We start from the raw sequence: 17,237 nt of genomic DNA, 5'->3' as shown, positions 1-17,237 counted from the left end.
AGAGAAAGAAGACATACACTCCCTTAACAGTCTGGCAGCCTGGCTAGGCGGATCCAGCATGAGGAGAGATGGAATCCTTGTCTCCTGAGAAGGGGACAGAAGCTCAGCTTTGGAAAGTGTTATGCGTTGAATTTTGTTAGCAGCTCTGATTGGGGCCTTATCTGGACAAGGTCACACAGTGCATAGGCTCAGCTCACATCAGTCTCTCTCCACCCTCTTAGCATCCCTGTGCCCCCACGATGGCAGCCATGCTCCTGACAGCCAGACCCAAGGTGAGTGGGGCTCCCTGACTGTGGGCAGCCCCTTGGCCTGGCATCCCCCTCATCAGCCTCCGTTTGTTGCACTTTCCTGTCCCATTGTAACAGCTCTTGCTGAGCTCTCTCGGCCCCACCACGACACGTTTTTTGTTGCTGCCAGCTCATCCTGGGGCTCATGAGGGTGAATTCCCCTGAAACCACAGTGATGGCTTGTTTTAGGTGCCAGTATCTTTTGAGGATGTTGCCATGTACTTCACCAAGACAGAATGGAAGCTTCTGGATCACAGACAAAGGAAGCTGTACAAGCAAGTGATGCTAGAGAATTACCACCATTTGGTGTCACTGGGTAAGGATCCTTTACACAGTCAGGCCCCCATCCTGTCTCAGAATTCAGTTTATTTCTGAGTTCCTTTTCTTGCTGGTTACTATGATTCCAAGAATAAATGCGTTTCCCCATCAGGTCAGTAATCCACTGATGTCCAGCTTTTACCTCAAAGACAGTTTTATCTAAATGGTTTTAGGCCTATAGGTATTTTGATATAAAATCGGGGGTTAACTAGACCTCATCTACCCAAAAGATAGGTGCAAGTTATGCTTGAATATTTACATGCATTAATTTATACTTATTTTTACCAAGGTTGCCTTTCATGTACATTTCATATAATAGAGTTTAGAAGCATCTGTTCCTTGCATCAAGCCATATAGAGCCCAGGGCATAGAGGCCCAGGACTTGGTTTTCCAGTCTGGAAAAATCTGGAAAGAGCTGGCACAGGCTTCTCCACTGTGCCCCCCTTGGTTGTTTCTGCCCCTCACCAGGCAGTGAGGTTTGGTGTAAGGAACAGAGACATCTCCTCTCTTACATGGTGAAACAGGCAGCCTTTCAGCTCTGTTCACTTCTTGATACTCCCTGCAGCTTTGCTCCAGCTCTCTGTCCTTCAGTGTCTCTCCACTAACTCCCCACTTCCCACAAGGCTGCCCATCTTGCAGGCCAAATAATAACATGGTTACCCTCTTGGCCCAAATCACCACCTACTTAAGACTCTTCATACACGCCAAGCTTCTTCATACACTCAGAGCTCTTTGCCCCTAGAGGGACTGTGCCTTTTCTTAGGACCTTCCCAGTGACACTTTCTAGAAAGTTCTTTATTTTCTGGTCCTGAAGATACTAATGCTGGACTGAGTCCAGGAGTGATTAACCTGCTTCCTCTCCATGGACAGGATTTTCTTTCGCCAAGCCTCAGCTGGTCATCCAGCTAGAGCAAGGAGAGAAACCGTGGGTAGCAGATGTCCACAGGATGAGGATCACCACAGGGATGCAGGCAGGTGAGTGAGGGGAACTCTACTGGCTTGCCTGAGCCATTGGCAAAGAGCAGCAGTTGATGGAGGGTGGCATGGTCACTTTGGGTTAGACATTCTCTTTCGTGGCAGTTTTAAATCTGCCATGGAATCCTCTGTCTCACAACAGCTCTTCTATCTCTAGCTCACTGCTGCCTCCTCCCCTCTTGCCTTCCTGTCTGCTGATGGTCATCTTGCTTTCTCTCCCATGTCCTCAACTCCGGATTCAACTCTTCTCAGCCTTGGAGTGAGGGTGAGGTTAAAGAACAAACCTAAATTGAGACCCAGGAAGGTGATGACACTTGTTGGTGCTCTCTATGTCTTTCCAGGTGACAGGATGAATAGCAAGCTGACAATTTCAAAGGAAAAAAATTGTCCAAAAGAACTCCCAGGGGCCAATCTTCAGGTTGGCAACATAAGCCAGGTAGCCGGACAGTCAGAGGAAACACTTGAGCACAGACAGAAACATGCCTGTTGTCCACAGACAAGTTCCAGCAGGCGTGACCCTCCTGGGGAGAAAGGCCAAGGCAGCTCCCCAGGTGAGGGAAGAGAGATGCAGGGAAGCAGCTACGGAGGTAAGCAGGATTTGGTTGTAAGACATCCGAGTTTCAAAGACACAGAGAGGCGGTTTGTGTGTCAGCAGTGTGGGAAATCCTTTACCCGGAACTCCAACCTCGTCAAGCACCAAGTCATCCATAGTGGCGAGAAGCCCTTTAAGTGTGGTGAGTGTGGAAAACTCTTTCGGCGCAACTTCTCACTCCTAGAGCACCAGCGCATCCACAGCGGTGAGAAGCCCTATGCATGTGGCGAGTGTGGAAAGACTTTCACACGTGGCTCTAACCTCATCAAGCACCAGATCATCCACACTGGCGAGAAGCCCTATGGGTGTGATGAATGTGGGAAACGCTTTGGGCGCAACTTCACACTCATGGAGCACCAGCGCATCCACAGCGGTGAGCGGCCCTACTCCTGTGACGTGTGCGGCAAGGCCTTCAGCAGGAGCTCCAACCTCATTGAGCACCAACGCACACACAGCAGTGAGAAGCCCTACACGTGCAGCCAGTGCCCCAAAGCCTTCAAGGGCATCTCCCAGCTCATTCACCACCAGCGTGTCCACAGGGGAGAGAAGCCATTCGTGTGCAAGGAGTGCGGAAAGGCCTTTCGGGGGCGCTCAGGCCTCAGCCAGCACCACCGGGTGCACACTGGTGAGAAGCCCTATGAGTGCAGTGAGTGTGGGAAGACCTTCAGCCGGCGATTCAACCTCTTCAGCCACCAGATAGTGCACACTGAAAAGAGAACCTACGTGTGTCAAGAGTGTGGGATGGCGTTCCGCCACTGCTCTGCCTTCCTGCAGCACTGGCGCACCCACAGCCGCCCACAGCCCTGTGCCTGCAGCCACTGTGATGACTGCAATCAGGCCTCCAAGGAGAAACCACAGCCTGACCAGCAGCTGAGAATTCACCAGAACCGCTTGGAGGGGAACAACTCAGAGATGGAACCGGCCTGCCTGGGCCTCCAAAGAGCCACTGCAGAGTCCCACCCAGAAAATGAGAATCACCTTCAAGACTCCAGCTGTGCCACTGCCCCCAGCACCACCATCTGACTGGGTGCTCTGCAGGAGGGCTGGCTTTAAGTTGAGCCCTCCTAGTCCCCCTCCCTTCCCTCGTTGATGATGCAATTGTAGCCCAGAGACTGCACCGCAGACTGGCCCCTTATCACATTTGTATTCTTCACTGGAGCAGCTGAAAGTGCTCTTGCCCCTCGTGCCTGAGGCCTGCATGCTGTGGGTGGGAGGGAGCAAGTGCTTTGAGTTAAGTAGTGACCCATATCATCTCATGGGGGCCTTCACTTCATCCCAAGACTTGTTAGTGTTTTCAGGTAGAAGACACGAAGAGCACTTTAATCCTTTAAAAGCTTAGTAGTGGGAGGGACTTGACAGCACTCAAAATTGTGGGCTCCACATCAAGGCTGTGGCTGGACTGTGACATCACCTAAAATTCATCAGAAATGGTCTGAGAAAGGACTGAGACTGCGACAGTAAAGTGCTCGTGCCCACTTTGTGTGCCCACACGTCAGCCCACGGAGAGTGGCGTCTCCCCAAGGGGTAAGTCACAGGACACCTTGCTTTTGTGCTGAGCAGTGGCCCATACTTTTTCCAGGCCATTTGACTTTGTGCCTGAAAGCCGCAGCCTCCCATGGACACCGCCAGCTGCTTCCAGGAGAAGCAGCACCCAGGACCCATCTTTTCAGAGCTCAGGGGATTTGAGGGGATGGCTTTCCTGGGCCCTTCAAAGAGGATGAGGCCTGGGGACTCTCGGCTTCCCCTCCCAGAGAGAGGAGCCCTTGGGCCCAGGTCCCTCCCAGCTGCCACCAGCTGCCTTGCTGCCTTTCATCTCCTACCCGCACCCCAGCTCAACCCACCCACTGCCTCCAGATTCGGCCTGCAAGGGCCAGGCTGGTCTGTCTGCTCCTCCTCCCCACCCTCAGTGCCTAAAGCGCCCAACTTAAGTTGCTTTTCCCCCTGAAACAGCAGCCCCTCATGCCTGGTGCTGATCAGGAGGAAAGCAGGCTGGGTTAGGAATTTGCACAGAGCAAGCGCAGTAATGGCTCTCGCTTTCACATGATGTTTGTTACAGTATTAGAGGTTCAGTTGCTTTCAATGTTTCTGCATTCAGGTGTAATGTAAGTCATAGTAGAAGTTTTTGCTATAGGGGAGTGTCAGGGAATCGCCCCTTAAATAAGAATCCTTCCAACCCTCTCAGAAGACCTCAGGAAGGAGAAAGGGGCCTACCTCAGGCCTGACGGTCAGTTAGCTTGCTGGCAAGCCTGGCCCGTCTTCTCACTCCCTCCCCTATCCCTGCAGAGACAGGGTGAAGCCTTCAAATGGCACTTTACTGCAGGCCACCCTCTGCCCACCCTACCCACAGAGACTCTGCAAGGGAGTTTGTGCTGCCTGGGGGGAAGCTGCTGGCAGGTCTGGATTGTTCTGCCCACACTGTCCCCAGAGCTGGGACCAGGAATTCTGCCCTTTGCCCTTCTCAGGATGCCTTGCATCCTGGTTGGATCACCACCTGCCAGCCTCCTTCACCACCCGCCAGGGTTTTTGGCTCAGTCACACGGGCTGCCAGAGGGCAGGCAGGTGGTGGGTGTGCTGGAGATTTCCCCCACTGGGCCTCTGAGAAGCACGCACTTCCCCTGCCAGAAACTGGGCTTGGAATTGCAGGGCTCCTTCTGCACATGCTGCTTGGAGCATCCACTGCTTGGACGACTCTGGAAGTGAGAGGGAGAGAAGGAGATAGAGATCGAGTCATTTCATACAGTTATATGACCGTCACTTGTGCACATTTGTGACTTAGGTAAAGTTCTTTAGTTGTTGTAACTTGCTTTTATTTCAGCCTCTTTTTGCTCTGTGTGTCACGTTGTCTTTGAGCCCAGCGTTTAGTAAATATTTGTGAAATGAATCTTCTTCCCTTAGCGCATTGACCTCAGGTTTTAGACTACAGTTGGCTCCAACCTTGCCTTTTGGCAGTGGAAAGTATTTGCAGCTTTGGATTTTCCACCAGAAAAAGACGTTTTAAAGGAGTGTTGTCTTTGGACTCCCTGGTGAGGTCACTGGGAAGCGTGTTGTTAGTCTGAGGTGCCAGACAGTCTGTCTTAAGGCAGCAGGGCCTCAGGAAGCCCATCCCCACAAAGGGCAGGGGACAGGGGCCTGAGGCCATGTGCTCGGGCTCTGGTCCCCTTTTTGTTCAGCTGAGGTGACCCAGGGTTGGGGCAACAATTGCTGCATGACGGGCCCGGAAGGAGTGTAAATCCATGCACAATGCTATCCATTTCCACCGCTCTAGAAAGTGAATGGCTTCACTCCTATGGGTCAGTAACCAACTTTTAATAAAGAAAAGGTGTATCTCCCCAGTACAGCATCATCCCATTGGTTCCACTGGATAAGCTGACTAAATTTTGAACATGAGCACCTTTTTTTACCTTGGGACCCACCTAGAGATGACTAGATACTGGGGGTACAGGTGGTGATGTCCAATTTTTCAATAGAAAGTAGACTTGCCTGGAGAGATGCAAGCAGAGATGCCAGGCACATGTGCTCTGGTCTCAGTGCCCTGAAAGGCTCCAGGGTTTCTAAGTGCTTACCGAGATATGGGACATGTATAAGTGATGCATCTTTTGTTTGGCATTTCTTCATCTCATCTCACTCTTCATTAGATTTTCACGCCTCTTCATTAGCACATGTGGTGGTAATCAATCGGGTGTGCATCAGGAACTAAACGGGTATCACATGGAATCATCCAGAGAGTGTCCGGAAAGGATGCTTGCTATTTGCCTTCTATCGTGCTTTGAAATCGGGCTCCCCTCTGGCTAGGTGGGGAACTGCGATTGTGGCCTGCACTTGCTTTCTGATGACGACTGGAATGTAAAAGCTGAGACTGTTGGGGAATATCTTGCCTGCTTTTCACCACCTGCCCCCCAACAAAATTCACACTCCACACTTTTGGACTGGGTTTCAGCTCCGGAGATGACCTTGTCGGACACTGGATCAGCCTGTAGCACATGATTTGCTCTTGCAAATTTGGGACACTTTTCAAGAGCTGTTTTAAGTGCTACGGCAGTATCTTCTCATAACTGGTAAACTGTCCCCAACTGAATTCTTTGACTTTGGGTGTAAACAAATAAGGAAGGTCTGGGTGTTGGTTTGAAGTAACAGCAGTTTGGTGAAAGGTCTCAGGAAAGGGTGCTGACCTAGACTGGGGGAGGGGGAGCCAAGACAGTGTGGGCTTGAAGGGAAGCCAGGACCCCTCCAAGCGGAGCTGCACAGAGACCAAGGGCAGCCGCCCAAGGCCACTGGCACTCCTAGAGCAGGAAGGCAGAGCACCCCATCACTGACCTGGTGTCTTAGACCTTTTGTTTACATTGCCTGCAAGGCTTGTTGCCATTGTTGTTGAATGTCCTTAGTTTCTAACTCTTTACTGGATGGCTTCCCCCTCACTCCTGGGGCTGGTTCTGGCCTATGCTGTGGCAACCTAGGGGAAGCAGGGTGCCCAGGCTGGAGGCAACTCCCTGTGAACAGTTCCAGAGGGGCCAGGACCCCGCTTTTGCCATCGCTGCCTTGGCAGGGGGACACGGCAGCTTTCAGCTCAGGATGTCGAGTCTTTGCCTGGTTAGGTAGCAAAGTGCTGTGTGGAGGTCAGGGTAGAACTTAGTACCAGGTGAACTCTGAAGACGAGAAGTAGAGATCATGGGATTTCTGGGAGGGTGGAGGGCTTTCTGTAGGGCAGACATAGAGTAAACGGTCATTAGAACCAGAGCACGAACAGCTGGGAGTGTCAGACGAAGTTTGGTCTATAGCTGGCTCCTGAAGAAGAGCAATTTTTTGTAACATGAGAGAATTATTCTAGGATCAAGGAAGAAAAAAGTTGCAGATGATAACTGCTAGAGTTTGTGAATTTACACATTGAAGACCACTAAGTGTACACTGGAGTCATCTAGACAGTTCTGAAGAATTTTCCATGCAGGAAGGGGAGAAAAGGACAGAGTACTCAACAGGGGGTGGGGGGCAAGGGCAAACAGGAGTGCCCAAAATTGCAAAGCACCCCGGGTCGTGGCTTGCTGCCATTTATTCCCTCAGGTCAGTTCCCACTTGTACCTGTACTTAGATGGTTTCCTCTTGTGCTAGCCACAGTGTGTCCATGACATCACAACACAAGGGTCCTCTAGGATTTAAAGGTTGCTGGTTCATCTTTCAAAACCTGCATATATTCAGACTGTACATTTGGATGAGTTTTGATATGTATTCACCTGTAAAACCACAGCAGTGCAGATGGTGAATGTATGCCCATCACCCCAAAAAGTTACCTTGTCTTCCCCAGTGCTCACTCCTTCCTACCCCTTCTTGCCCCCCCTTCTCACAGCAATTGTTCTTCCTGTTACTCCACATTGGTTTGCCTTTTCTAGAATTCTGTGTAATTGAAATGATGCAGCATGCACTCTTCTTGCCTGGCCTCTCAGGCCAGGTTGTTGTGTGTTTGTAAGTTCTTCGTTTGTTAATCACTAAGTACTAGTCTTACTGTCTGAATGGATCAAAATGATTTTGGTACATTCTTGGGTTTTCCAAGCTTTGGCCTTGACAAATAAACCTGCTGTGAAGTTTTGTGTGCAATTTTTTGTGTGGACAGATGTTTTCCTTTCTCCTGCATATATAGCTAGGAGTGGAATTGCTGGCTCACATAGTAAGTCTGTGTTTAACTGAGGAACTGCCAAAGTGTTTTCCAAAGCAGTTGCACCATGCTACCTTCCCACCAGAAGTGTATGAGGGGTCCAACTTTGCACATCATCCCAACACTTGTTTTTGTCCATCTTTGTGATCCCAGACATCCTGGTGGGTTGAAGTGGGATCATGTTGTAGTTCTGGTTTGCATTTTCCTGATAATTAATGATGTTGAGCACCTTTTTACAACCTCATCAGCCAGTCATATATCTTAACTGGGTGATGTGTGTGTTTAAATCTTTTTACTTTTTTTTTTTTTGGCTGCACTGTGAGGCTTACAGAATCTCAGATCCCTGATCAGAGATTGAACCCAGGCCTTCCACAGTGAAAGCGCTGAGTCCTAACTGCTGGACCGCCAGGGAATTCCTCATGTTTTTTTTTTTTTAACTTGGGCTGTCTGTTATTTAATGTAAGAGTTCTAGATACAAGTCCTTTGTCAGATATGTGTACTGAAGCTATTTCTCCCAGACTGTGGCTTCCCTTTTCATTTTCATAGCTGTTTCTTGATGAGGAGGAGTGATTTTATCTTGATGAAGTCAAATTTATGAATTTTTAAATTTTATAGCTTGCACTCTTCATATCACAGTTAAGATCTTTTCAAAACTTGAGCCACTAAGATTTGATCCTCAATTTTCTTTTTCTTTTTTTTTCAATTTTCTTAAACAAGTTGCATAGTTTTGTTGTTCAGTCACTCAGTCATGTCCGACTCTGCAACCCCATGGACTGCAGCACGTCACACCTCCCTGTCCTTCACCATCTCCCAGAGCTTGCTCAAACATATGTCCATTGAGTCAGTGATGCCGTCTAACCATTTCGTCCTCTGTTGTCCCCTTCTCCTCCTGCCCACAGTCTTTCCCAGCATCAGGGTCTTTTCCAATGAGTCAGCTCTTCACATCAGGTGGCCAAAGTATTGGAGCTTCAGCATCAGTCCTTTCTACGAATATTCAGTGTTGATTTCCTTTAGGATTGACTGGTTTGATCTCCTTGCTGTACAAGAGACTCTCAAGAGTCTTCTCCAACACCACAGTTTAAAAGCATCAATTCTTCGGCTCCCAGCCTTCTTTATGGTCCAACTCTGACATCCATACATACATGACTACTGGAAAAACCATAGCTTTGATTAGATGGACCTTTGTCAGCAAAGTAATGTCTCTGCTTTTTAATACACTGCCTAAGTTTGTCATAGCTTTTCTTCCAAGGAGTGTCTTTTAATTTCATGGCTGCAGTCACCCTCTGAAGTGATTTTGGAGCCCAAGAAAATAAAGTCTGTCACTATTTCCGTTGTTTCCCCATCTATTTGCCATGAAGTGTTGGGACCAGATGCCATGATCTTAGTTTTTTGAATATTTAGTTTTAAGTCAGCTTTTTCACTCTCTTCTTTCACTTTCTTCAAGAGGCTCTTTAGTTTCTTTTCGCTTTCTGCTGTTAGGGTGGTAACATATGCATATCTGAGGTTATTGATATTTCTCCTGGCAATCTTGATACCAGCTTGTACTTCATCCAGCCTAGCATTTCACATGATGTACTCTGCATATAAGTTAAATAAGCAGGGTGACAATATACAGCCTTGACGCACTTTTGTTATAGAAGTTGCATAGTCTTAGTTTTTACGTTTAGGTCTATAATCCGTTTCATTAACTTTGTGTATGGTGTGAGGTCAATTCACAATTCATTTTTTCTATATAGATAACTAGTTTTTTTCAGATCCAACTGCTAGACACCTATCATTGGATTTGAGACCCACCTGGCTAATCCAGGATGGCCTCATCTCAAGATTTGTCATATAATTATATCTGCAGAGACCCTTTCTCCAAATAAGGTCATATCCACCGAGTCTAAGAATTGGCATATCGAGGTCCCCGTAGAGCCCAGACTGGAACATTGTGGAACCCAGGGAGCTGGTGGAGGGATGAGGGCACTGGGCAGGGACAGCAGGTAGGGCTCAGAGGTCATAATGAGAATCTCAAACATGCCAAGCCTCTAGGCCAGAGTTCCAAGGAGCAGGAGCTGGATTGTCACTGACACTCACCACTCAGCTGATGTGTGCCCTGCCTGGGTTCAATCAATCCTCCTGGCACAACTGTACTGTGTCCATTTTACAGAGGAGGAAACTGAGGCCACCCTGTGAGGTCCTGTCTGCTGGTCACAGAATTGGGGAACAGGGTGGGTAGGGGCAGGGCCCAGCACCCAGGCTCTTCCCCTGGGCAAAGTCCTCACACATCACCAAGAATCAAGGCTCTCTCCTGACTGCTGGGTACCTCTCACCACCTCCAGGGTAAGCACATGTAGGGGAAAGGTCAACAATTCATTGCTCGCTTTTTCTCCACGAGCAGGATTTCCAGCTTCTCAACCTGATGTCCCCTGGCAGGCAGGTAAGAGGCTCCATGGGGTCAGGGGATGAGTTTTCAGTGTCTCCTTTGTTTTTTGGAGAAGGAAATGGCAACCCAGTCCAGTACTCCTGCCTGGAAAATGCCATGGATGGAGAAGCCTTGTGTGCTACAGTCCATGGTGTCGCAAAGAGTCAGACACAACTGAGCGACTTCAGTTTCACTTTTGTTTTTTTTAATCCAAGTTAAATGGAAGGTTATACAGCTTCCCTGACCCCGTGTAGCCTCTCACCTGCCAAGGTCACTGGCCAGCCTTCTGCGGGGCTGCCCCTCCTCGTGCCCGCCCTCCCCACAGGCTTTTCCTCACCTGGTTATGGGCCAGGCCCCCAACCCCACCCCAGGCTTCTTCCAACACTGATGGGGTCCACTGACCACTGTGAGTGACAGCCCGAGCTAGGCCTTTCTAAAGATGCACCATCTCGCCTTGGGAAGGCCTACCAGCTGACACTGTCCACAGCACTCCCTTTCCCCCCGAGCCCCAGTTATGCCCAGATTGGTAGCCGAGGCAGAGAAATGGCAGGGAAGCCAGCCGAAGAAGGGACAATCCCCCGTGGGTGGGCCTTTGGGAGGTCATGTGCTGAGCCCTTCATTCAGCAGAGAGCAGCCCCATGAGCAGAGTCCACACAACTCATCAGACACCCGAGTGTCCCCAGAGAGGTGAGTCATGTGGGGCAGTAGCTGGGAAGCCACAAGGCAGCCTGAGGGCAGCGGGCAGGGCTGCAAGCTGAGATTTGCGGTGGAAAGACTGTGGGAAAGCCTCAGCCAAGCTGCTGAAAGGAAACCTTTCTGCCCTCCCTTTCTTTAGACCACTACAGAGATCCACCTGACCTTTGTGAACCCTGGAGCTGGCCCGCCTCCTGCCAGCCTTACAGCTCCAGAAGGCTCTTCTTCAGGGCCTTGGAGTCACCTCTTTGAAATGCAAATCTTCAGGCTGAGAGAAAGCTTTCTGGTCCTGAGAATAAAGGCAGTTCCCAGCACAGAGGGCCAGCCAGATCACCAGGAGTCTTGGAAAAGACTGCCTGACTTAAAAGACTGAGGATTCCTTCTGGTTTTGTGATGGGGAAACAATGAAAACAGTGACGGGGTTTATTTTGGGGGGCTCCAAAATCACTGCAGATGGTGATTACAGCCATGAAATGAAAAGATGCTTGCTCCTTGGAAGAACACCTATGACCAACCTAGACAGCATATTGAAAAGCAGACATTATTTTGTCGACAAAGGTCCATCTAGTCAAAGCTATGGTTTTTCTAGCAGTCATGTATGGATGTGAGAGTTGGACTATAAAGAAAGTTGAGCGCCAAAGAATGGATGCTTTTGAACTGTGGTGTTGGAGAAGACTCTTGAGAGTCCCTTGGACTGCAAGGAGATCCAACCAGTCCATCCTAAAGGAAATCAGTCCTGAATATACATTGGAAGGACTGATGCTGAAGCTAAAACTCCAATACTTTGGCCACCTGATGTGAAGAATTGATTCGTTGGAAAAGACCCTGATGCTGGGAAAGATTGAAGGCAGGAGGAGAAGGGGACAACAGAGGATGAGATAGTTGGATGCCATCACTGACTCGATGGACATGAGTTTGAGGAAGCTCCAGGAGTTGGTGATAGGGAAGCCTGACATGCTGCAGTCCATAGAGTCACAAACAGTTGGACGTGACTGAGCAACTGAACTGAACTGAGGAGTGAAGTTGTTTGCTTTCATTTCCACTTTTGTGGAGAGGACTCTGGGTGGGCAGGGTCCGGGGGTAGGAAGCCTAAAGTGGGAGGACGTGGATCTGAGGTCTGGGGCCCACCCTCCCCTCCTGGACTGCCTGGGACTGTGATGATTCGTCTACAGAGTGGGTGGGCTCCCCAAGTTTGAAACCAGATTGATTACCACAAACCAGGGCATTGCCTATTGAACATTCCTGAAATCCCAGAAAAACCTCTTAGAAGCTTCAGAATATAAGGAACCAGCGACAATAGAAATGGGTTGTTGACTAAAAAAAAAGCAAAACCTAAAAGTTGAGAATTATGTTGTATTTGGGGCCATTACCTTTCAGAGAGCTCTGAGAAACTGTTCCAGAGAGGTTAAGGAGGAGCCAGATTTTGCTTCAAAACAACAAAATGGTAGTCAAACACCAAAAAATTGCTGCTAGTCACAAAAAACAGACATTGCAAGTTAATGAATTTCATGCTTTTCTATGTGGAGGAGAGATTCAAGGGTCTGGGCTCATTGATATCATTCCTTTGATACACACATTAACTATCTAGGATCAGTATCCTATTTTTCTCCATCCTGAACTCCTCTCAGGATACGCAGTACTGGGCAGCTGCAGTGGCTGATGGCTTGATCGCTGGCATAATTGCTTGTTTACTGAGATGGCAGGCAACTCTGGAAGCTGGAATCTGGGGCCACATGCAGGCCACGGGTTCCTGTCCCAGCCACAGCCAGTCACCCAGCAAGGGAAGAATGAGGACCCAGAAACTATCTACACAGCACACAGGACAAAAGCCTCAGGAAAGAAGAGGAGACGAAGGAATCAGTGGTGGGTGGTCACTTTGCAAACCATGTGGGTCCATCTCCACAGACAAGGTAAAGCACGTAAAACAAGGCTGTGGAGCAGTCATTGTGCCAGCAGGTTTCTGTGTCAAGTTGGCTAGGCTAGGGTTCCCAGTGTTCAGTCAAGGTATCCGTCTAGATGTCACTGTGAAGGGGTTTTTGAGATGAGATTAACAGGGAAATATAGTTAGCAACTGAGCAAAGCAGGTCAGTCTACATAATGTGAGTGGGCTGCATGAAATCAGCTGAAAGCCTGATGACAAAAACACCGAGGTCATCCGAAGAGGAAGGGATTCTGCCTCCAAATGGCCTTTGGACCAAGCTGCTACTCCTCCCTGAGTCTCTGGCCCGATGGCTCATTCTGCAGACTTCAGAGTTGCCAGCCCCCAGAAATATATAAGCCGATTCCATATGTACATATATCTAGAGCTCTCCAACTTGTCCTGTTTCTCAGAAGCACCCTGACTGCTACAGTCATAAAGCCATACGAATACATGGCAACTAAGTGCTCAGAAAAAAACTACTAGACAGGTGGGATGATGTCAGTAAAATACAATGATAATGGAGTATTTTAATACAGTATCACAGGGTTGGGCTGATCTAGTGGACAAAAAAAAAAAGAAATTCAATAGTGCAATTATCAAACGAGTCTAGAGAAATAGTGAAAAGCACACATCTCTGAGGACATTAATTTTTTTCAGTCTGTTGGGCATTTTAAATGTTTCATGCATTTGACCTCTGTTATTGGTTGAATTCTGTTAAGAGTCCTAACCCCCAGAACCTTAGCACATGACCTTTGGAGACCAGGATTCACAGAGATGTTCAAGTAGAGATGAGGTCAGTAGGGTGTGTCCTACTCCAACAGGACTGGGCCTTTATAAAACGGGGACATTTCAATTTGCGGTACTTTGTTAAAACTGCCCTAGAAAGCTAATAAAGCCCCCACCCCAAAATCTTAAGCAATATATCTTCAGACCACTATCCAGTACAATTTGAAATACACATATAAAAGATGACCACAGTCTCAACAACTTGGAAACCAAGACAAACTCTACTATGCAAGCAGGAGACAGGTGAGGAAATGAAAAGCGAAATTTGAAAGCATCTCCCAATGCAAAGCAAAGAGGAATGTTTAGTGACAAATGTCCAAGACACAGGAAAATCTCGTTCAGGGCACAATTGCAGACTTTGAGTGCCTTACTGATTCAAGATGGAAGCTGACAAAGGAGATTAGTACTCCTCTTAAGAAATTGGGTGGGGGGGGGGAGGGAGAACAAAAACTGAGCCAAAAGAAGATAGATGGGATTCGTAAAGATATAAGCTGAAGTCCTGTGCACATGGTGCCCCATAGCCTGTAGACTCTCCACGGAAAGACATCTCCAGCCCGCTGCTCGTCTTGTCCTCATCTCCTCGTCCCACTGCATGGATGGTTCTGTTTTCAATCAATTACGCTCCTGATCACAGCTGCATCCGCACTGGCAGACACGGATGTGGCTTGGGAGCGACCGACACTTCTTGACGAGGAGCAAATGGCTGGCTAGGGTGAGTTGGAGCAGTGGAGTTGGTTCTTCAGGTCTAGCCCTGTTGCTCAGCATGGTTGTTGTGAGTCCCGAGTTCAGCCCTGTGGATGCACACAGTCTGAAACCACTCACCAGCCCAGGAACCTGGGGCAGTAATGATTAGAGCTGCCATGAGCAGAGGTGTGCGAGTCTTTGTGTATGCACATGCATTCATTTCTCTTGGATAAATAGATACTCAGGAGTGGAATCATCAGGTCATTATGGCAGGTGAGTGTTTAATATCTTAACATGCGGCCAAACTGCTTTCCAAAGTTTCTGTCCCATCTCCCACCCCCACCAGTGGTGCCTGAGCCTCCCAGTTCTTCCCCATCCTTGTCAACACTCAGGATTGTTGGTCTTTTGTGTTGTAGCCATTCTAGTGGATGTTAAAAGTTCAGGGTAATCCATGGTGGTCCAGGGGCTACGGACTCCTTGCTCCCAATGCAGGAGGCCCAGGTTCAATCCCTGGCTAGGAAACCAGATCTCACATGCTGCAACTACAAATCCCACATGCCGCAACAAAGACCCGGCACAGCCAGACATGCACACATGTTGTAAAGTTCAGGAATTTTGAGAGTTGTTTGTCAAACGCCATTATTATAAAAATTCAACTGTATAAACTTCCACTTAAATTGTATTAAAGAAACAAAGGAGATACTCAAAACGCATCATGTCTTATTTCACCCCGGTACCTCGGCACAGTGCACCACCCAGTGAACCACACGTTCAATGATGTCATGTGGGTAGCCATGTGTTTACAAGTTTGGCCTGGTGGGAGTATTTACCCCACAGGAATCGGCATTGCCTGCAAACCCGGGCTAGACGGATTATTGTTTGGTTGATTGTGTAGACTTGCTGCTGCTAAGTCGCATCAGTCGTGTCTGACTCTGTGCAACCCCATAGACAGCAGCCCACCAGGCTTCCCCGTCCCTGGGATTCTCCAGGCAAGAACACTGGAGTGGGTTGCCATTTCCTTCTCCAGTGCATGAAACTGAAAAGTAAAAGTGAAGTCGCTCAGTTGTGTCTGACTCTTAGCGACCCCACGGACTGCAGCCTACCAGGCTCCTCTGTCCATGGGATTTTCCAGGGAAGAGTACTGCAGTGGGTTGCCAGTGCCTTCTCTGTGCATAGATTTGAGTCTGTAGTAATTACATTGTGAATAACAAAAAGAAAAAACTTCCAGTATCAAAAACTATCCAATTCAGCAGAGATTTTGTTCATGTCACCAATAAACATATGAGGTTCCAACACATACCTTTGCTGTTTCGCTTTTGTCTTGGTAAGATCAGTGGAAATATCAACCAACGTTTATGTGGGAACCAGTCAGCCCTCAGTTGCAACCATGGGTCAGGTACCAATCCAAAAGTTTGGCAAGTCAACTGAAGAGGTTTTGGTGAGAATCAATGGGTCATATGGAATTGAGAAATAGTGTATCATGTGTTTTATTGTATATATATTGTAGATTTATTTGTATATTGTGTGTTTACATCTTTTATAACAGTAAAATTTATAATAAACTTACATGTCTGTGTGTCTGTATGCATATATAGACAGACATAGAGAAATATATATGCTCCCCTGACACAGAGGTGCACACACACACACACAAATAGGCTTACATTTACTTGTCACCGTGGATCAGCACATCACAGCTTGCAGACACAAGGGGACACGCCCCAGCCTGTCTGCTCCATGCAGCAGGTACACAACATCACCTGGCCAGTTTGAGCATGGGCTCAGGGAGGGTGCCTGTGCCCCGGCTGCTGTAACGCCCAGCAAGCTGGCATTGGGTAGGGAGAAACACTCGGGCTCACAAAAGGCCATTGATCCACCCACTGTGGCCTGGAGGGGGCCCTGTTGGCCTCACCTACTCAGTGAGTTGGTGAGTCAGTGGCCCAGAGCCTGGCTAATGAGATAAAGGGACCCAGCTGTGCCCAGACACCAGGGATCGGGGGGCCCCTGGGCACCCCCGACTCTCAGCTCTGCCTGCCACCGGCTCCTGGACCAAGGCCCCACCCTGGCCCTCTCTCGGGTGGGTGTTGTCCCCAGGGAAGGTGGCAGGGCGTGGACCACCCTCCCAGACTGTTCCCCTCAGGTCTTTCCCACAGTGCAGCCTGAGAGATGTTGTAAAAACAGAAGTTGACTTTTCCTCTCCTCTGCTTACAGCGCTGTGTGGCTCCCCGGTGCTGTCAGGGTCTGTCCGGACCCTAGCTGGGGAATGAGGCTGGCCTGAGGCCGCCACTGCCTGGGTCCTGGCCTCTCTGTCTGCCACTCTGCCCACTGCCGTGGCCCCAGCCACTCTGACCTACTTTCATGTTTCAGGATGGCCCTTCTGGCTCAAGGCTTGAAGCGTGGCTCGTGTGAGTCACTCCTGGGCATGGTCGCCCCACCTTCCCGCCCCTTCTCACCTGCTCTGTCTCCTGGATATCCTGCCCCTACCCTGCCTCATCCTTTGGTGCCACCAGCGGGGCCCCAGCAGCAGGTGGGCCAGCTGACACCCCCGCCAAGCCAACAGCTGAGAAGGTGCCCTCTGCCCTGAGATGACTCCCGGCCCTTCTCGGTCTCACGGGGCCCAGGACAGACTCCTTCCAAGCTGTCTCCCTCACTGAGTACCTATGCAGCACAGCTGAAGCCCCAATGATACCCTCCCTGCATGCTCGATGTGCGTACCTCCGACCCTCCTCCCACACCAGCAGCCCCCACCCCACTCTGCTTGGCGCTCTGCATACCCACCTCCTGACTCTATCCTTTCAGCCTGCTGCCCACTCAAGAGCAAAGGGCTCTGGGAAGGAGGCAGGGGGCTTTGCCGATACACATTCAGGCCCCACAGAGGTTCCTTAGGTTCTACTCACTGATTTTGGGGGATCTCTGGGGGGTGATAATCA

General features: G+C 49.2%; 1 protein-coding gene across 1 annotated transcript; it reads left to right on the top strand.

The window, feature by feature from the left end:
• The first annotated feature begins 239 nt into the window (after nucleotides 1-239).
• Nucleotides 240-6,820, top strand: ZFP92 (ZFP92 zinc finger protein). The gene is made up of 4 exons (XM_042242336.1): nucleotides 240-272; nucleotides 477-603; nucleotides 1,476-1,580; nucleotides 1,922-6,820. Exons 1-4 carry the CDS (start codon nucleotides 240-242, stop codon nucleotides 3,193-3,195), a joined length of 1,539 nt encoding a protein of 512 aa, XP_042098270.1. The 3' UTR covers nucleotides 3,196-6,820.
• The last annotated feature ends 10,417 nt before the right edge of the window (nucleotides 6,821-17,237 follow it).

This window comes from Ovis aries, chromosome X (genome assembly GCF_016772045.2).
Source record: "Ovis aries strain OAR_USU_Benz2616 breed Rambouillet chromosome X, ARS-UI_Ramb_v3.0, whole genome shotgun sequence".
Classification (NCBI taxonomy): domain Eukaryota; kingdom Metazoa; phylum Chordata; class Mammalia; order Artiodactyla; family Bovidae; genus Ovis; species Ovis aries.
This window is presented reverse-complemented; position numbering and strand designations above follow the sequence as displayed.